We start from the raw sequence: 22,662 nt of genomic DNA, 5'->3' as shown, positions 1-22,662 counted from the left end.
TGGAACAATGAAGGAATGTTAAGATAATTCAAGGTGAGAAACATGTGTTTCAGGTTCATTGTGGTTTAGTTGCTTCTGCTGAAAGGTTGAGGTTGTTTCTGTGGAGGATTGGAATTCCCTTTGTTTGGGTAATGTGCACTTCTGTCAGTTGTTCAGGAAGCATCTCAACATTGTTGGTTTGGGGATGTGAGATGTAATTGTTTTTGGTGTGGTGAGAGCTTGACTGCTATTTGGCTCCATATTTATTCTTAGTGTTTGTGCTAATTTGGTTAAATATCATTAATAAATGCATATAAGTTGCATTTCTATCTGTGGAGATTACTTGCAAATTTCACTATGAAATTAAAATGCAGCTTTGTCTCTAGCTATTTAACAGCATTTTTTTTTTAGATCCCTTTCTCTCATTTAAATGGTGACAAAGAGAAGGTGAAGGGGAAGAGAGGAGGGAGAGAAAGAAAAAGAAGAGAAAGTTCAAATTTCTTATTCACTGGTCTACTCCATAGATGGTCACAGTAGCTGCCACTGGCCCCAGCCAGGAACCAGGAGTGTCATGAGCTGGGGGGTGGGGGGGGGGGGGTTGTCTCACATGGATTGCAGGGGCATAAGTCATCTCTCAGGGCTCTCCAGTGCAGTAGCAGGAGCATCCCAGCCATGTTGACAGCAATCCTGAGACCAAGCTTATTAAAGCATAGTTTGTTGGAAGGAGGAATAGACATGTGCGAGGAATGATACAAGAACAGAAAAGTAGCTAGGTCCATCTTGTTCCTATTCCCAGTTCTCCTGCCACTCTAAATAGGAAAAGCGTGTAGTCGAGTAGCCTTGTTTAGGCACTGGAGAGCAGGATTCACAAAGTCTGTTACACGCTGCAGACTTTCCCAGGAGCAAAGTCTCTGACTGCTGCTTAGGTCACAGAATAGGAAATAGCAGGGAGCAAAAAAGAGGAGAGTGAAAATTGCTTTTATTTCTCTTCTCATTCCATCTACACACCAAATGAATGGAATTATTCCCCAGGTTTTGTCCTTAGAAGTAGTAAAAAGTGCTGAATTTGCAGCTGTTGGGAGGACTGAAAGAGTACATAAATAACTAAAGCACCTTCGAAGTCCTAAACTGCTGCTTCTTTCCTAGGAGGAAGGTGGACCAAGCGACTAAATGAATTTCTTAAAAGCACCGGAAATCCATCTAAAGGAGCACTGAGATTTTGAGCTAGGTTCGATGCTATACCAGAATTCTTATGAGTAAATATACAACTTTTTTTTGGAGCAAATGCAACCAGTAAGTGGCTAGTAAATAACCAATGGTATTCAACAATCTAGTCTTATTAAAAATAACTATTAAGTGAGTCTATTACAAATGCAACAAATAATATAGCAATTATTAATCATGTTCTTCTTATCAATTGGGTCAAGACAGGCTAACTGCTTTTATTATTACAGTCATCTTTCATTGTATCATTTTTCTTAAATAGGCCAACTAAATTTTAAACGCCTAGGAAGTAGGAAGCATTATTGAGTCAGTAATAAGTTAAAAAAAAAAGTTCTGTGTAAAGCAGCAAGTTGAGACTGGTGTTACTGCAGCTGGTTTAAAGAATTCAGTGATTCAGCAGATGAGTTAGCTAAAGTGAGCAGTTTTTGTAAAGGCTTCAAGAGAACAATGGGCAAGAGGACAGTCACATGTCAACTGCTTTTGTAAGGGACTACAATCCAAGGCATAAACTTGTAAATGGCAGTTCCTTCTTAGGATGTGTTTTCTCATGGTCCAACAGGTTTCCCAGTTAAGTGATTTGTGCTTCCAGGTGAACCTGGGGAGTTTTTAGAGACTTTCCCAATCAGCCAAGTACTACACAGAGAACTTTCCACAAATGCCACAAGTACAAAAACGTGTATTTTATAAATTTTGAACGTATTTGTAAATCATTATTGCTAATAATTCTTCTGTTCTGAAAGGGCATCTCTTAAACATCAAATAGAAGAACCATAGAGCAAGCGGTGCATGCAACAGTAGCAAATTTATTTCTGAAAACCTCAACTTGTATCATGCTGAGCCTGCCAGGCAGAGAACTATCTGGAATATCATTTTTAGGACAAGCATAGTTTCATTAAGAAGTAACTTGGAAGCAGCTAAGTCATTTAAATATTCCAAATTAAACATTTCCATAACATTTTCAAGTAAGAAAAATGAATCCAATTGCAGCAATTTCACCGTCTCAAACAACAGACAGGCTATTGAATACTTGTTAGCATCTTTTAAAGGAAGCATCTGAGCGATTCCACAATATAATTTGCATAAAAATGTAACAACGACATTGATTTTTATAAAGAACATCAAGTGATGTCAAAACACAATGCAGTTTCACCACGGCTCCTCTCTCTAATAGAACATATTTGATTCCCAATTATTATTTATAACATGCAGCCTCCTTCTGTGAACATAGCACTCAAACCAATTAAGGGCATTTCTTTCAGACATATAAGCTGAAGCTTTTCAAACAACAGAATGAGTCCATCGAGGCAAAGACTTCAAGAATTATAAACAAAGCTGATGTAGGAAAAATGTTTTAAAAGACTTAAGCTAAGTCATTAAGCTCCTTGTGGGCTGTTGCAATGATGGATGCAACGTATAGGACTACGGAGCAAATTTGACTGCCCTATTCCAAATCATATTTGCATTTACAGAGCATTTATTCATTGTTTTGCTGAACTCATACATCTGTCTCCGTGTTTCCTCCAAATTTAATTTCCCATAAGCTTAGCAATTATCAATATTTATCTAGTGTCATGCCAGGAATTCAGGGACTTGCTTTACCTTTCTTAAAGATCTTATAACTGAGAGATGTCTTACACTTTAACTCTCAGGACGATGATAAAATCTTAATGTTATCATTGTTTTCAAACTTTAAAAGAAAACATGAAGCCTAGGATATTTAATATATTTTCAATTTTGACAACATTGTCAAGTTTTTTTTTCTTTAAATTACAGTATTATTGAGAAAATGTATGAGTGTTTGTATCTCTGTTATCATTCCTCTCAAGAATAAGGAAAAAATACATAGATTGAGCACACAGTTGAAGACCTCGCACGTGGTCCTCACCTGTCCTGGCCTGGCGTTCTCACACACAAAAGTGTCGTAGAACACAGCAAAGTGTGGGGCATTGTCATTGACATCTAGAATTCTCACAAAAACAGCCACACGTGTCATTTCTTTGGGATTATCTGGAAAAGAAGAACATTTGTGTTTAGAGACATATTTGTATACCAGATTTCATTTATACAGGCGTCTTGTGAATCTTAACGGCTCACATGCAATAAGCATTGCATTAGATCTACTAACATAAACAAATGCAATTAACTCGCCCGCCATTTATTATTAGGCCCAAGGGTGCTATTTTGATTCTAGAAAATCCTTTTAAAAATGCTTTGAGTCTGTATTATATTTATGTCCTTACTGTCCAAATATATAAAATAGGGAAAATTATTTGTTAAAAGTTTACTGTATATACTTGTATCTTTGAATCTTTACCATTTTGGCTAAAATAAGCATTTAAAAAAATTATTCACTTGCTCCAGGCCACTCTCTTCTAAATGATAGTCATTCTATTAGAACCTACTGCATTGTCTACCTAGATCAAAAGTGTATTCCAACAGCTACTTCTGAATTTACCTTTTTATTATTTATTTATTTTTTTTATTCTCCACTTTATTCAAACATGGGGACATGGACCCCAAGCCCCACTGACCTTGGCCTGTAGTACTCTGGAGAATAAAGCACCTTATGTACATGAATTCACCTTTTAGAAATTACAACACATTTGAGCTAACTTTGGGATAAGGTTTCTGTTCCGGTTTCTCCGCTGATATTGGCAGAAGCGGGAAGAGCAGGGACAAACACTTGAGGATGCCCCATGCGTCATGAGGCACATGGAACACCTGACCTTTGAAGTCATTTTGGGTGTTGCCCAGGAGATGGATGTTGTTTCTGTCTCTGTCTCTCTCTCTCTCTCTTTTTCTCCCTCTCTCCTGTCTCTAACTCTAGTCTCTCTTATGTTACTCTTTCTTTCAAATTAAGCAATAGATATGTAAGAAAAACAAATGTGGCACACAGTTACTAACTTCACAAATTGATTTGAAAATGTACAGTGAAATAAACAGCTCGTATATGCTGTGAATATAATTGTCAGCGATTCTGACTCAGTTATGCATAACCATTTCTCATTTCTGAATGAGCATAACAACATATACTATAATCATTTTGTTTGCTACAAATGCTCAAAATCAAGTACGTAAAATTCTCCCACAAATATGCCTTTAAAACTGTTTTGATTTATAAATGTAACTTTAAAATAGACAGGTCTATTTCTATACATTAGCTTTGGATAATTTATCATAATTGCAGTTTGCTCAATTATGTTTTTTGAGATATTTCACTTTTAAAAGTATCTCAAATTCAGGTTATAAGTATTGACCTTTGTGATATTAATATTACAGCCTTTGCACAGGCTAAATGTGTGTGAACTTTGGCAAAGTTAAGCTTAAGGGCAATATAAAAGGAGAAAGGAAATAATTAGCTAAAAGCAAAACTATTTAAAAAATAGAGGAACGAAGACATGAGCAAGCTAATTAAAGGGTTTCTACCAATATGGGGTATGAGTAGTAACACTTACCTTTGTGAAACTTATCTGAATTTTAAATGTCACCTAAATAGTTTTCTGATACCAATTAAAACACACCATCACATACAGATAAGGAGTGTATCGCTATGCAAAATAATTTATCCTACCATTTTGTTCACATCATTGCAATGTTATTAGAATAATTAAATCAGCATTCTAAATATAATAGGTAACAACTGATTCCCACTTACATTTATGAAGGGACATAGTTAAAAACAGCGAGAGATAGTATTCTAAATTTATCTGAAGTGTGATTATCTTCCCTTTCTCTTCAATGAAAATATAAAACGTATCTTTGATACATTTTTAACCAAATTCAGCACTCTTAACTCACAGACATACTCAGTTGTCAGAATCAGATGTTTTTTATTTGATAATAAAATGTTGTAATTTGTTCACTTTCCAACAAGTTGGGGCATTAATAGTCCATGTCAGAGCCAGTGCTGTGGCAGCAAGGGATAAGCAGACACCTGCAGTGCAGCACCCCAGATTGATTCCAGTCCTCCTGAATGCTCTAATTATAAACCTGCTCCTTCAATATATGTCTTGGAAATCAATGGAAGAAAGCCCAAGGGTTTGAGCTTTTGCAACTACAAGGAAGATGTCCGACATGTATGAAGCTCCCAGCTCCTGACCTCTGCTTGTGTGAGCCTCGGGTCTATACGCTATTTGAGGAGTGAATCAAAGGGTGGAAGATCGCTCTGTCTCTCTTTAACTCTACATTTTAAATAAGTAGTTTTGTTTGTTTTTGTTTTTTTGAAAATTCACATCCAGGATTCCAACTGATATTCTCTTTCTAATACAATTTGATTTTGTGACATTGGTAAATTTACCTCAACTTTCTAGTAATCTGTTTTATTCAATATGCATAAAGTAAAACCTCCATTTTCACCGTGCTTTGGGGACGTAGGTGAGTTATTTTACAAAACAAGTTCTTGCTAAGGTATCAGTTTTATGATGCATATGGATCAGTAATGAAATGTGATGATTATGAACATAATCATATTGATTGTGACTATCATATCACTTCACTTCTGTAAGAACTATACCAGCTTTCCCCATATAAAATATTCACAAAATAAAAAAAATCATTAACCACCTTTACTCCAACTCTTCATGTTTGAAGATGGTCATATCTGGGCAAAATTTGAAAGATGAGGAAAACGAGAAAAATATAATTCCTTTATTATTTTTTTTTGCTCTCTAGATGATTTTTCTACTATGCAAAAAAATAATGTTTTTCTGCAAATGAAATTTTTTAGTTGCTTGCTGCTGCGGGATAGAGTGGGAAGATAGGTTTCCTCCATATTGTATAGAATGCAGTCTCAACCTAACTGCAGAGTAGATAGACGGAAGCACAATATTTTTACATATATGGCTCAAAATAAAAATATCTCTTGCTGATAGTGAATCACATTTTAACTATGCCATGTCAGCCAGAAGAGACAGAAAAATTCTGTACCTAAGAAAATGACAGTGTCAACCCTTCCCTAGCACATATTAGAGTTCTTCAGCCTCTTTAAAAATAACTCACGGCTCTTCAAAACAAAAGCTAAATCCACAGGGATGGCTGTGCTTTGTGAAGCACCAAGCCTGGAGTTACCTGTCCAAAACACAGGGCTTACACTAATCGTTTTTGCTGGCAGATGATGCAGCTTATGTATAAATAAGAGGATCACACATTCCAAGGAAGACTCTCTGAATAACAGCTGGCATGCAGTTAGCAGCTGCCTCTCCTACAGAGCACTTCAGGGAAGCTATAATGTAGAAAAATGTGGCAGCCAGAAAAAGAAACCTAAAAATGTATGTCCTAAGGTGAGACTGTGTTTATGCACCAAGGCTTGTTCCTATCTCCTAAATCAGGAAAACTTACAACACTGTGTGGAAAGAATTCCCAGGCTTTAGAAAGACACACCATTCCTGGTTGCTTAGTGTAAGAATCTGTGCTAAACAAAGATAATGGACCCCAGTCATACACATGGTTCAACAATTTGATTTCTTCCAAACATGTGACCTAATTCCAAAATGTATTATTGCATCGTTGATTGTGACTAATTTTTTATGGTTTTGTTGTTGTTCTACAACTAGCATTGCAAACTATTTTAAAGAGACAAAAAATGATACTCTCACTTTTGAGCATCTAAACTTAACTTTTTTGGTGTGACAGACTACATACAGCCTGCAGATGTCTTTGCCATGTCATTTTGTGAAATGTTAGAGGCAGAGCCTGGAAACACATTGATAGAAAGCTTATTCTGTCCTGCTCACGGCTTAGTGTGGAAGACAGTTACCTTAAAGCCAGTGGTTAAAGTTAATTAAAAAAACAGCCCTGTACATGAATTCCACTCTTATGCTCATTGCATTTAGTACCCAGAACAACATAATGGGGCCCTGCCTTCTTGTGGTGTGGCAGGTAGGCATTCTTGGCAATTGCTCCACAGATTGATCCATTTAAGGGAGAAAAAAAAATAGGTTTAGTTCTTAAAAAGAAGAAGTAATTGGCTTAGCTTTATGCAGAATTGTAATTACTTCAGCTAGCTTTAGAAGTTAAATTTCTCCAAGTATCTTTAATAGAAAATTCGATTTTTAGCTCATTGGGCATGAATGAAGATGCTGATTCAGGCAGGAAGCACAAATCGTTAGGGTTCTGGAATGATCAGTGTCATGTTGGCATACCTAACAGTGGAATGTGGAGACAGACAAAGAACAACTTTGCTGACAGGAAAACCTCTGAAACTTCCCGTTTGTCTCCAAAGGACTCTTCTTTTGAATTTTACTATGATTTCCATGACATGGTTCTGCAGGTGTAGGGATGGTCCCTCTGCATCCCTTACCTCCAGCTCTCATCCGTCTTCCCTACTCCTTTCCTTCATACTATTACCATAGACAGTCCTTCAGCAACAGCCACAAGTTCAACATTCTGCTATTTCCAAGTATATCGTGGCATTGTAGGCATAGGTAACGGAAGAAAATCCAGTGTAAAATCTTCAAGTGGGAGTCCTTTTCCTTGGGAGTAGAGATGCACACTGCAGTGTGTGTTCACTGCCCAGGACGCTACTCTCCGTTATCCAGTTCACCTGTGAGCGTGTGTATGTGCGTGTTCACCTCTATATTTATTTGTTTATATTTTGCATGAACATTGACTTATGTCAGAGAGAACACATGAAATATAATTATAGGAAGACTGGATCACTTAAAGGTCAATCTCTATGTCAGGGAAAAATAAAAAGAGAAGCCCAGTTAAACACTTGATCTTGAAGCAGAGAATAATGAATTCATTGTTGACTATCTGTCTAACTTAATATTATCCTTTTGGTATACTTGGTGTCTCTATTTCAGTCCTTTACCTTCCAAGGTCTGGGATGACTACTTCAGATCACTTTTATTCAATATCTGTTTGTAGATTCAACTTAATGTCTCAAATGTGGAATTTATACGTGTATTTTACATCATGATTTACACCCAGCTTGGGAATCAGAAATCCCAACAAGATTTGCAGGTGTTTGGCCATGTGATTTCTTCACTTCCACAGGGCCTTAATCCTGAGAAGGACTTGATTTAATTCTCTAACATGCTCTTCTTACATTCCTCAAGAATGTTTTAAGAACCTAATATTTTCATTTTAAAATAAGTCCACCATTTATGCATCCAGTCTTGTGAACAATAACTTCTGCTTGTCCTACAATACAGATCATTCTCTCAATGATTAAGAAAAAAACAATTGTTGTGAGGCTTCTTGAGAAATCAAAATGATAATTTGTACATGCAAAGAGAATGCACATGAGGCATACTTAATGAAATACATTTAGTATGTAATACACCATGAAGAATATTTAATGTACAATACATCTACAGATATAAATTGACAACAATGAAATATGTCTATCAAATATAAAGATGAAAAGCATAAATATATGCATAAAATTCATCTTACTGATTTCAGCAGCAATAACAGTAAGATTGTGCCATTGAGATAGCTCTCGGTCAAGGGGTTTTGATGTATAAAGTGATCCATTTCCAGAATGTATATTAAAGATCCTGTCAAGGTCAGTATGGCGATCCAAGGAGAATCTGAGTATAGAGTGCAAAGAAAAAAGCAACAGCCGTGTTATGGATCATTTGCAAGAGAAAATGATGGAGCACTAAGACACAAAACTAACCAATAATTACAGGAAATAGATAATACTATTGTAGGATGTAGACTGTTTCATCGATTTGTCAGACACAAACACATATTCTCTCTAAAGTGTGAACTGGTACTTTGTCTTGTATTCAAATGCCAGTCTTCTGAATCTTTGTGGTATCTAAATAATTATCTATTGCTCTACACAGTCACATAATTTTGATATATTTACCCACAAAATAGCTTGCATTACAGAGATTACATTACCATTGACTTTACTTGGTGATTGAGGGGTTTTACTGAAGAATTACCACAAGAATCTATTGTTAAAGATCATTCTCAGAAGTAAAATACTTTTCTTGGTGAGACAATAGGAGACAACATCAATTTTTCTTTAGAGAAGTAAGTCATCGATTTATGATGTTATTGTGTACTTTCCTGGTATTGTATCACACATCTCTTGTGACTTAACTATATGTGTAATTATACATGGGTAACTTATAACTGGGAAGTTTTTTAAAATAAAAAAATGTTAAAATGATTTTTATAAATGTTTCTAAAATGCATACCTAAAGCTTATATGTACTTTTTGGAAGAAAAGTTACAGCGAAGATTGTTCTTAGCCAATATGTTGGATGCTCTTCTAAAGGCTAGCACTTGGTTTATCAATCTTTTGATGTCATTGGCATCAATTTCATTTTATCAAACTATAGCTGATGACCCACAAATAAAGAAAATCACTGTGTTATTGTATCTGAAATAATCTCCAAAATCTATTCTGAGTTGACAAACTAGCTTATTATGGAAACAGCCAACTTAGAGTCTCATAGTCCAAATAGAAAACAGATTATGAAAACACCAAGGATGATATTTTAGCAGAAGCTCAGAAAATACTGTTTAATGCTAACACTGAAACTTCTCTTTCACATGTTTGTATCCAACTCAGCGACTCACAATTGCCTACTAAGAGAAATGGAAAATGTTTGAATTCTTGGATATTTTTGGCATATAAGTTCCCTTGTTTCTTTAAAATATAAAACAAAGTTGTAATATATAGATTAATACTCCATGGCTAGCATGCGTCACTGATTTTGTCAAATCCATTCACATGTGTTTTTAATAATTTCTTCGTGATTCACTTTAAAAACAAAATAACAGTCAGACACACTGGGTCAGTGACCAAATCCTTGCCTTGCATATTCTGGGATGCCTTATGAGCGACAACTTATGTCGTGATTTCCTCACCTCCGATCTAGCGCACTGCATGTAGCCGGAAAAGCGATAGAGGACAGTCCAAAAATTTAGGACCCTGGAGCCACATGGGACACCTGAAAGAGGTGCCTGGCTCTTGCTTTTGAATCAGCTCAGATCTGGCCATTGTGGCCACTTAGGGAGAGAGCCAGTAGACAGAAGACCTCTCCCTCTATTTCCTTCTCCTTATATCTACCTTTATAATAAAAATAAAATTTTAAAAACAAGGAGACAAAATGGCAATCTTTATAGGATTAAAGATTATGATCTATATAGGATTATATTCATTGCCTAGAAAATACAAAGAGATCATAGCTATTCTTTCTCAAATGTAATTGTAAGTATCTCTTAATTCTCTTATCAAATTATGTGCTAATTTATTTTTCTTTTTGCCATTTCAACCAAATACATTTCAATTAAAAATCACTGGTAATTACATTAATTTCCATAATATGCAACGCACTTAATGCCATGCACAGATTGATCTATTTCATAAATACATTACATTCATAAAACTATTTTTCATTAAACATATTTCACATATCTCAATATTCTCTATTTGCATATCCTACCACACTAACATCTTATGAACATTTTCTGTTTCAAGCTACACTATACAAGTCAAATTATACAATTCTTGTTATAAGTAATGCAGTTATTATTTTCATGTGGTACGTGTGAATGGATTCTGTCCTCCTACTCTTCGCAGCTGTGCATCTTAATCCATTTTTAATTGTTTTTCAATCATCAAAAATACATATATATTTGACAGATAATAAACATATGCATATGTAAGATCTATTTCATTGTATGGGAAAATAGCTTGATTCTGTGATTTAATAATGCCATTTGATTGCATTATAATTCACGAAAAAGCCACCCTGAAATATTTAAATACCATTTTAAATTAAAAAAAAAACCCTAAAAACAGCTTTATTTAGGATCTCTTCCTGGCCAATACTTGGTAAGTATTTAATGGGGAAAATTAAGCGTGTAAACTGGCTGTTAAAACTTCAACAGAAAAAAAATCCAAAAAAAAGCAACAATTTAAGGAAACTGTGGCTTCCAACATGAGCTCTATGTAATTAACATGGACAGACTTCACCTGCAGATGTGTAACTTGTGGTGCTGTATGTGAATATACATGACACTTCTGCAAAATCATGCAAATGAAGTAATATAAAAACACATCTGACTTCTCTTTTAGGAAATGATGAAATATAGAATTTTAAACTTTTTGTATCTTACTTGAAAGATAGAGAAACACAGATGGAAAGCAGACCATTCTTACATTCACTGGGGGTCCCACATGATTGGAGGAATCCTTCTACTTTGGGTTGCCCACTCTTTTCTCCCCGGGTGCATACGAATAGGAACACGGAACCAGGGCCAGAGTCCAACAGGAACCCAGGCACTTTGTTATGGAAAACTGGTTTATTTCATCATCATAACTGCTACCTTAAGTGTCCACCCCAGATTCCAGAATGTCTAACTCCATTCGAGAGTTCCAGGGGATTTAAGCTTGGAGGCTGTGTTCTTTAAGCTGCATGTGTAAGAGGTCCCTAAGAAATTGTGCAATAACCAATTGAACTAATTATTGATTGGGTTACAGGGAAACAAACAAACCTACTGAGAATTAGGGAAACACATGATAATCCAAAGCATGGTGGACTTGGGTTAAAATAAGCACTTGTTCATATGCTGTCATTGTACAGAGATAATACATATATTTTCTAAAGACATGACAAATGCTGAGGAAAACTTCCATCCTCCTGAATTTTTTATGTTGATCACATCTTCTATGCTTTTAGGAAAGTAAAAAAATATTGAAAAGACTGCTCAGGAGTAATTTAATGCTTTTGAAACAATATCACAAAATGATGACACAGATAAACTTCCCTTCTTTAATGACCAGTGTAAAAGGAGTCTCTGAAATCATAATATATCTGCATGGCAACATAGTAATTTGTTCAAACAGAAAAACTTCTCACCACCACACATTTTATTCAATAACCTGGAAACACAAGTGACTTGACTGCCCTGTAAACGCACAGCAGACTGTGGGTTTGGTCCATGCCAGGATGAGCTCAGCAAACACTGACAGAGAGTAGGAGGTGACAGAGGCCAGGTGCCTGCCGAAAGCTCACGCCCAGCCTAGCAAACAATGCAGCCTGTGCCCACCCTGGCACAACATAATCGAAATGATCTGCTTTCAACCCTGTGCTCAACAAATGCACATTCAACCGGTGCAGGTGCGTCTATGTCTTCCTTTGCCTTAGCTTATTTAGATAGAATTTCATGGTCTCTGCGTGTATTTTAGCTGCACGAGCTTTCCTCTCATAAACACAGGCATAGGTACCTGATGGGACTGGAAGTAGCATCTGGGTCCCTTGCCATCACAGTGCCGATGATGGTGCCCACTTCAATATCTTCATGGACCTCAAACAGGTAGGAAGATCTGCTAAAAACGGGAGGCTCATCCACATCGTCAACAGAGATTTTCACAATTGCAGTGTCTTTAAACGGCCCCAGGTAATAAAAGCGCGGGTCCAAGTGGGTGTTTTCTGCTTCCACTTTCAAAGTGTAAAGTCTTCGGCTTTCGTAGTCCAGTGGCTATGCAATGAAAACAATCACCCAGTTAGAGTGAGGGACGTGATGACGTGATCCCCTCCAGTTACACTGTGATTTTTAAATCGTGGTCACACTCTGACAGCTTGTTTATTAAGCATTATGCTTAGCGAAATAACCTAGATTCTCTTCAACAAAACCCCAAATATCATACATTTTCCTTTGATTTGTTGAGTTACAAATATATACAGTACAAGAAAAAAAGGCAACATACATGAGTGAAAATGATGTTTGCATTTTGATTATGTTCATAACCTTTGTCTACATTTTTTGCAAAACCGTGGTCTTTCTCAGTCACACTTGCTGAGATATTTTATTTGGTGGAATGAAGCCTGTGACAATAAAGCAAATAGAAAAGTATAATATTTTAAAATGTAAATGAGGAAAAATTTAGGGAGGAAGACTCATAAATATCAATATGTATCTAAAATTGTACAGATGAAATATGTGAGATCTGTTTATAGAAATTTATTTTTAATTTAAAAGGTTAAATCAGTATTATTAAAGGGTAAGTTTTAAATAATTCAAATAATCATCAGACACCATTTAGAATTTATGTTTTATTTTTGAATAACAAGTATAAAGCATTTTAAATAGAAAAAATAGATTTTAACATTTATTTTTATTTGGCATGTAACATTTACACTTAAATCTCATAAAACTGGGATGTGTATTCAAAAGTATCTCATAAATGATGATTCATCCTGAAAAATGGCCTGGTGGATTGTTTCTGAGTATGTCCTCAGTTGATGTCTAATGTTCAATTGGAGGGCAAAAATTTCTGCTATTCTGAAAACTGTTGGTGAGATATTTTTGTCCAACGTATCATGCTCATCCACTGCACAAACTTTTCCAAGTTTTGAAAACTAACATAAATTTTCAGCAACTACATGAAGTATTTAAAATAAAGCAAATATATAATCAAAATGGGAAAATGTTAATAGCCACTTGATAATGATGTATATCATAAGATAAAAAGGTGTCATAAATATTGACATGATTACAAAATGCATAGGTGTGAAAAATAAATATAAAAGCAAGTTTCTTCTCTAAAGTGTATTTTGCTTACACAAAAATATATTATTGATGTAGATTCTTTTTCTCTTCCACCTTATTCTGAGAAACCCTGCGTTCTATTTGTGTCACTGTTACTATCGGTCATGAAAAAATAGCAGGCAAGTTACTCCCCTCTTCGCTGGTGTTTGATCTTTAAATGATGGCTGTGAACATTGTGCCTTGCAACATAAACACAGAATAGTTTTATTGTCAACTAGAGGCCCAATGGTTACTTTATGTGTGACATTTCATTAGCATCTAAATTTTATTGTTCCTTTTTTCTCTTATTACAACAGTACTGCCTCTGTAATAAAAAGCTGGTTACCTTTAAATTGTAGCACTGAACATATGTTAGCCAAAAAGTTTAATTTATATAACAGAAGGGAAAATGTGAACAATTAAATTATGTTCCAATCCAGTCTGTCTCTCTTCCTGGCAACTCCAATTACTGTTTCACACATCTGGGTGCCATGTTACTTTTTATGCCTCCAACTGTGATGCAATATTGCCATTATCAGCTGTTAATTACTTTTAAAGAAAAAAAATATATCATTTTGGTAGACTTTCAACATTCCTTAGAAACTTAATCATGTATGTATTAACTTGTCTTCAATTCTTGTGTAATGTTTGATTTCAGGTTTCAATAAATATGAACAGGTGTTCTAAATATCCTAGGAGCACTTTAGTTTCATGTCCGTTTTGCTGAACCATAACACAAATCACACATGAAGATGATGGCAATACATGTGAATGGAGCATGCGTGAGTGAATAGGACACAGCAATAATTCTACTCACTGAACATTCAGGTGCTTATTAAATGGAGACTGGGTACCTTTTTCACAGTTATAATGCCTTCTTGCGTGTCCTTCTCAGTGATGATGTCAAACATATCCATCCCATCACCATCGATGATGCGAAATTCCACTTCAGCATTTTTCCCAATATCCGCATCTGTGGTTTTTACACTTCCAATCGCTGTGCCGACTGGGGAAGATTCAAGCACCCGAAGATGAACATTTTCTGTAACAAATAAGTTTGGGAAAGAAAGGAGATGGATAGAGAAGTTTCACAGTAAAAATGTCTAAAGAAAAATATCTAGGAAACAGCATTATAAAACTTACACTCTGCATTAGTTGTTGACCAATTAATAAACTGAATATGCGTTATACTTATAAGATTACAATCAACAAACAGAAAAGATGGAACCTCCGGGGATTATGGATGTGCACACAATTATGAACAGTGATTGCCAACCTATGATAGTATCATAAGTTTTATTACCAAAACTGTGCATGCTGTCTTTTCATTATTTAGTGCACATATGTACCTGTGTGAATTTATGCAATCACAGTAAACCACAGAACATACAGTACTTGTTGCTAATTGGTTTATTTCGGCTTTGTTAAATTTAGCTATTTGGTATTTTCACTTTTTTTACCTGATGGGAAAAAAAAACATTTCATATTCTTATGAAATCAGCCGTGATGTGTGGGAATCCCTCTTCCACCAGTGACAGCGGAAAGAACAGACAGTCTTTGGGAGAAATATAAACATGCCCTTCACCATGTCAGAGTCAAAGCATTAATTCTGACGAACTCCCCTTCACTGCAGAGCACAACAAGAATTTATCGAAGTCCTCGGTGTACTTCACTGTGCTTGCAGCATGAACAACCTCTCCTGCTAATGAGATTTATGCTTTAGCACCTCATCATAAACTACCTGTTCTTGACAGATTAATTGACCTGAAGTTACACTTCTGATTATAACACCTGGTTGCTCATAAACTTTAAATAATTCTCTTTAATATACATAATAAAGCCCAGACCTCTTAACTACTCCTGCCTGGCTATATACTTCCTAACATTCACTTTTCCCCCTTTAGTTATTTCCACAAATGTTTTACACCAAAATGGACTTTACATTTTCCAGTCAAAATTTAATTTAATGCATCATTTTATATGGTTTTTGCCATGCCATTTCCTTCACATAAAATTCATTTCCCATTGTCCTCATATAATTATATTGTCCTTTACTAATCCTTTGCGTTAGTCATTAACACTGTTATGGGCTGAGAGTTTTAGGTGTTCTGTCAAGCCAACAAGGGAAGCCTCAGAATTCTAACCTCTAATAATGTGAGATGATCAATTTATCCTGTTAAACACTCCTGGTCTCTGGGACCTTGTGCTGGCAGCCCTAAAAAATTAATGTGCTGGCAACCCTGAAAAATTAACACAGGCATGTATGTCCACTCAGTTTTGGAAGCTATTTCCCAAAGGATGTCATTAAAACTGCCATCACATACCAGTTAATTTCATATTGTCATTTTCTATGATCTACCTCATATAACACAGCATTCCAAGTAACTCTCAATGCATTCCTTGGCTTTGCCTGTCTCTTTCTTTGTTTTTGCTTCACCTTAGAAGATTTGTCCCTGGAAGCCTTGTAAAAAGATGAAACTTCTGTTTCCCTAGCCCTAGGCCAACTGGAGTCCACCTGGCCATCATAAAATCCCTGAGAAGCAGAGCATTGCTGACCAGTTAAGGGAAGCTCACTAGCTCCCTTGGCCAACCTGGAACTCACACACAATCTGATTCCATACTTCTCTTTCCCAATTTAAATCTACAAGAAACCTCAACCCTATTTCCTCAAGAAAGCCAGGGGAATTAGCAAGTAGCTATCCAACTCCTTGCTCTGTGCTTTGCAATAAGCACCTACTTTATTCCACCACCAAAAGGTGTATGATTAGCTTTCTGCTCATTGGGTGGCTGGACCAAGTATGGAGGTTCCACAGCATGGTTCCAACCAATTTGGGATGCTGTTTGGCAACACCCCAGATGTGCCAATGACCATGCTCAGTTGCTTTAATGTCTACTCACCTATGATCCCTTAAAGGTTTTCAACTGTAATCTAACTGGAAATATTTTCAGGGAAAATTGCACTTTTAATCTTTCCTGGTATAATTAGTCATACCAGACAGTACACTATAGTTTTATTAATTGTATGTAAGATGGGTGTTTAGTACAACATTGTTTCTTTCAATGTAATTTAGATCATTTAGTTGATTTATTTAGATGAGAAGACAATGTTAATGAATTACTGATAGAGAACGATATATAAAAGTAGCAAAAAAAAAAAATCCCCAAATTGGAAGAAAACGAGGATCTTAGAGAAATAGGTGGACACTCTTCCCCTCCTGGGACACAGCTATTTACCATTTTACAGAATTGATCTTTGCTTCTTCAATCACTTCAGGTCAGGGGGCATAGACCCATTTTAGTCATTTCATACCATGCTTACTGGAGCAGCCAACAGTCTGCCAGTCAACTAGGACCAAAGGACACTGCACTAGGCAAAAGAAGCATTGGACCCAGGATATTCCTGATGATTCATGGCATGGGCTCAGATCACATAAGCTGCAATATTTCTATAGGCATCTTTAACTGCTAGGAATTATGGGTGATACTTTGGCCACTATTAAGATACACTAAGCCATCTTGAGGACAGCTGCTTTAAAATAAAAGTGATATCAAACTTTAATTGCAAACGGTATATATGTGCATACACACACCATATGCAAAAATAACACATACACATACATGTAAATATATACACACATATATGCAGGTATATACACATACAAACCTATTTATATAACATGTGTATATATTTTAGCATAAAGAAAGTTAAAGTACATATGTCATTTGAAAGATCAGTTGATTTTAACATTTAGTGGAATATTTCATTCATAGTCTTCACAAACATGCCTGTGAAGTTTTCAAGTGATGAGATATTCCACTCTGCCAATGTTGTATATGTTTCTGCTTAACAATTAGAATATCCATAGTGGGCCTGGTACAGTAGCTTAGCGGCTAAAGTGCTTGCCTTGAGCAGGCAGGAATCTCATATGGGTGCCTGTCCTAATCCCGGTGGGGAAATGTTCCTGGTTGCCTCTCCTTGTGTCTGTCAGATTCTACCCACAAGTGATGGAAATTAATAACTCTGAAAAAGTAGAGTATAACCCAGCAAATGCAGAGTTAATATTTGGGTGGTAATATCACAAAGAAGTAGGAACATTGTCATGGAAGATCTTTCCTTACCGCACTGCAGGCTGAAATTCTGAGCAGACCATGTTCTCTTAAAGTCAGAATTTTATGACTGTGCTTGGCACGTAGGTGTGTCACTGCAGTTACATGAACTTCTTCTCCTTGGTTGGCCCTATCACTGCTCTGTTTTCATCTACCAGATCAGGTCAGTGTGAGAAAACTGAGTGTCCTGTTTCATAAGGACATTGGCATAGTGCCTTTGGACTTTAATTCTTAGCTCCTTGGACAAATGCCCCACTCCTAGTGTAATATCTTCTGAAGCTTTTACAGAAAAATTACCACTTCCCATTGATTTGTATTATGATTCTAATAGTTTCATTGTTGGAATGAAAATGATCATCTATTATCTCCAATTTTTTTAGAGAACAGAAAGCCATAATATGCATATATTATCTGTTTTCTTTAAAACATTAATACGAATGTTTCAGCCATGTTCCAACTACCTGAAAAGCTCTCATTGATATTGACTGCACTCAACAAAATGAAACAAAGTTAGTTCTGTCAAGTAAGTCAGGTGACTATAAATAAAATATATGATTACATGCCAATCACACATGCTTTAACATTCATTTAATTATTAGGCAACTTTAGTGGTTAATTCATTCAATACATATTTATTCACTGACCGACACCAGGTTTGTAAAATTTGACAGTATTTTCACTCTAATTACATTTATGCTGAGAAATCATTTTAATGGTAAGATTTATTGGACGTATCTCAAACTTTAAAATTTCCTATAGTTTACATGTAAGGAAGGGTAGCTCATTGACAACTCATTATTTTCAAATATTGCATGTTGAATTCAGGAATGCTAGTTTTGCCAAATGAACAAAACTCACTTCAATTGAGAACCAGTGTACCCCTGTTTCAGAGGTGTTTTTCATGTGAGGTGAGCGGCAGAGTGGAATCAGACAGAAAGCTTAGACGGTGATGCCACACTGACCATGGCAGCAGAGTGCCAGTAACCCTTACATCTCATTTCCCCCTTAGGACATCTATTTGCATACTCATTTTTTTTTATCTTGGAGTTGATGGAACTTTAATTATGTGGTACATTTTCCTATCAGTTCCCATTTAGAATTGTTTTCAATTTCTTCCTGGTTGTCACAGTGAATTACCTGCTTCTCTTGTGAAGTTTAGGGTGGGTAACTATTTTACTTGGTGAGTATCTTCCTAGTCTGATTGTTCATTTTTATGAAGAGGAGACAAACAATTAACACTTCTGATTCATATACGGAATGTTGTATTTCAATCATAAAAATCTAAAAGACAATATTGCAAAGAAGCGCTCCTATGAACTGACTAAAGTATAGTGAGTTAAATTAACGTATTTTCAAGCTATCAATAACCTCACATAATATATGAACTTTTATTTTTAAAGATTTTTAATTTTCTTTTATGTTTTGCTTGTTAGCTAGGATTTGAGACCGATATTGCAGGGCACTTACTCTATCAACATCTAATCAATAGGACTTCTTGTGAATTATGGGTCTACTCCTGACCCCTGTATCTTAATCCAGCCTGCTGTGATTGGCAGGTGGTAATGATGACTCAAGACATTGTGGAGAGCTGGATTGAGTTTCCATCTGCTGCTTCACCCCTGACTCTGTCACTGCTGCTGTGAGCCTTTGAGGAGGTATCTCTTTGGTTTATACTGTATATACACACATGCATGTATATGGGTGTAGAATATATATATTTTACACTTTGTACAAAATTACTATGAATAATATAATAGGTTAATATAAGAGACTTTGAATGAAAGCCACAAGAGAGACAAAGTAAATTAAAAAAAGATGGGATTGTGTAGACAAGGTGACTTCCTTAAGAATTACAAAAGACTAACCTGAGCTTAACTAGCAGAATAGCAGCTTACCTGCAAGCAGTGAACGTGGCCACAAATACATGCATTGGAAAAGTAAAGTTCTGAAGAAGTATAATCTCTTTATCCTTGCCTTTGTTGATAATTTCATTTGCATAAGAACTTTCCACTTTTCCAAACTTGGGATTAAAAAAGCATCAGGTGTATGAATCAACAAAATAATTTAACATTAGTTTAATTTTTTAATTTGTTTTGTGTGTAATCATATTGGAACATCTCTATGCTGCATACTAATCTCAAACAATACTTGCTTTAAGAAAAATGACACAATTATGCATGTTTATAAACCATTCCATTGTATAATGCTTAAAAAATGTTTTTTAATGAGCTTAACAGGAAGAAATTAAAAACCAGATAAAGCTCCTTGGAGGCAACTGCAGAGTAGTTAAGGAAATTGTGCAATGCTAAATGGGCATTTAGGAGAAAGCAGAGGAGAGTTGAAAGTCACACCAGAGAGCGACAAACTACCAGGGCTACGGAATTGAAGATTCTCACCAGAGAAAAGAGAAAAGCCTAAATCTGTGAGCAGTAGAGACAGGATCTCTAACAGATTTGAGCATTTAAGTTAAATTAAAGCAAAACAGGATGCTTCACTGAATTGCACACATCGTATCTTAGTTTCTGAGTATGCCACTGAGGAAAGAATACCACGCAGCCTTTGCAGCAGCCAGCACCGATTTGCCAAATCTAGGGAATCCTTTTTGATACATTTCTTTGAAATTGTCTCCAACTTATTGGATATCCATCTATGTACATAAATACATATACATAATTGCAATCTGTACAAACCAAAAAGTATAGGATTGGGGGAAGTTAAGATAAATCTTGTTCACTCATACATTTTTAAGCTGAATTTCATTATTTCTATATATACATCTACCCAGGTGTAGTGTTCAAGAGGGTTCTAGAGGCTACCACAATACAAACTGCAAATATGTCATTTCATATAGGCCACTTCTCACTGAAGTAAAAAGACAATTTCAAGTGTTTCTCTCCTTTTTAAGATATGTTTACTTTGAATCAGAGTTACAGAAATGATGAGAGCGTGAGAGAGCATTATTCTGATTTTCCACAATGACTAGGGCTGCAGCAGGCAGCAGCAGGCAGCAGCCAGAAGCCAGAAGCCAGGACCCATATCTCCCACCCGGCTGTAAGGTGCAAGGAATTGGGACATTTTCCACTGTTGCACCTGGGGCTTGAATCCAACGTGGAGCAGTCTGGACTTGAATGGGAGACTGTGTGGTATGTCAGCACTGCATGCATCAGTTTAACCTGTTACACCACAGTGCTGGGCCCCCAAGTGGGTTTGTGTGTAAATTGTATGTACACAATTTCTCATTAAACTATGCACTTTATTGTGTATGGAAAATTGTATGTTTCATTGTATATGGAACATTGTATATTTCTCTAGATTCTGTCAGTCAATACTTAGGTAAGGTGAGATCTTACACTTCTATTTTCACTGCAAATGTACTTGAATCTTCAATAAGCTCATGAATGATTATGCAGGAAATTAAATATTTTATGCCAAAACTTTATGTTTTGGAAAATATATTTATATGAAAGAGACAATGAATCTTTCATCTACTACTTCATTGACTAAACACTGAGGGTAAGCCAGGCTGGAGCTTGGAACCAGAAACTCAATCTGTGTCTCCCACAAGGGTGGCAGGTACCCAATTATTGGAACCGTCATCTACTGCCTTCCAGGAGATGTGCTGGCAGCAAGGTGCAATTTGGAGCAGGGATGAAACTCAAACTGAAGCCTTGGAATAGGATGTTGTTACCACAAAGAATGTCTTAGCCAATGCATTGAACACCTATGCTTAAACTTAGCTTTTATTTTCCCACAAACTTTCTGAAGTGTTATCATATGGTCCACAGGCATTTCTGATTGATACATTTCCCTTCACAGATGCTTACATCTTGTTACAGGTATATATGAAATCATTGTTCAAATTGATTTGGAGCTATTTGCCTTCAAATGAATTTTATGTGCAAGTTCAAATCATCGTTTATACTTGGTGTAAAAATCTTCTTAATCCTCAAATCTTTAATGGTGATAACTGCAGAGGCCTGTGGATCATTCCCTTAAATATATTGTGTTTTCACGTCTTGCGTCTCAGTATTACTTCATCCCGTTTCTGTCCTGTGCAAACAGTGTGCTTTTTGCCTCCAGGATAACTAGACATGAGGAAGCACTATACCTAATGCTCTAAGAAAAAGGTCCCTCAGTTAATACATCTAGCAGTGTGTCTTTGTGTCTAACTTCTCCCTGATGCTTACACTGCTCACAGGAAAATCCCCACCTCTCGCAATTTCTGCTTTGCAACTTGGGATCCAAGCCTGTCAAATTACACACTTATCACTCATTTTCATGTTTCTCCTTTTGTTCTCCCAAACTGAAACGTTCTTGAAGAATCCTTTTTTTTTTTTTAACCAGAAAACTCCTGCTTATTTTAGAAACAGTTTTTTTAAGTGAATTTGTTTTCTTTCTGATCCTTTTGGATTTGAACATATCTTATTAAAATTCAGTGTACTTGACAAATATGTTGTTTATTATTCCTCAATTGTGTGTGAATATATTATTTTGATGTACTTGACAAATATGTTGAATATATTATTTTGATGTACTTGACAAATATGTTGTTTATTATTCCTCAATTGTGTGTGAATATATTATTTTGATGATCATTATTATTATAAATGCATAAATATTTCTGTATCTTCCTACAAGTTTTTAAATTCAGTGTCCACATCAACTTAAAATTGCCTTCAAATAAATCATATATACTTATATATATAAACTTCATATATAAAATAAAAGTATACATACACATAACACAAAAGTTTGAACAGTAATGTTAAAGATAACCAATACATATTTAAGAAACTACAAGGTAAGAGTACTCTCTGTGTATGCAGTTTGAGTAGCTGCACACATGCTCAA

At 35.8% G+C, this 22,662-nt stretch overlaps 1 protein-coding gene across 1 annotated transcript in view; it reads right to left on the bottom strand.

Annotated features, from left to right (window-relative positions):
• The window catches only part of LOC101535759 (cadherin-10), a 65,926-nt gene that overhangs the window by 6,049 nt on the left and 37,215 nt on the right, over nt 1-22,662 (bottom strand). The window contains exons 5-8 of the mRNA XM_058680054.1: nt 14,559-14,746; nt 12,401-12,654; nt 8,602-8,738; nt 3,089-3,210 (exon numbers count right to left, since the gene is read on the bottom strand). Of these exons, the coding sequence (XP_058536037.1) occupies nt 3,089-3,210; nt 8,602-8,738; nt 12,401-12,654; nt 14,559-14,746 (701 nt within the window). The remainder of the gene's footprint in view (nt 1-3,088; nt 3,211-8,601; nt 8,739-12,400; nt 12,655-14,558; nt 14,747-22,662) is intronic.

This window comes from Ochotona princeps, chromosome 23 (assembly GCF_030435755.1).
Source record: "Ochotona princeps isolate mOchPri1 chromosome 23, mOchPri1.hap1, whole genome shotgun sequence".
NCBI lineage: Eukaryota > Metazoa > Chordata > Mammalia > Lagomorpha > Ochotonidae > Ochotona > Ochotona princeps.
This window is presented reverse-complemented; position numbering and strand designations above follow the sequence as displayed.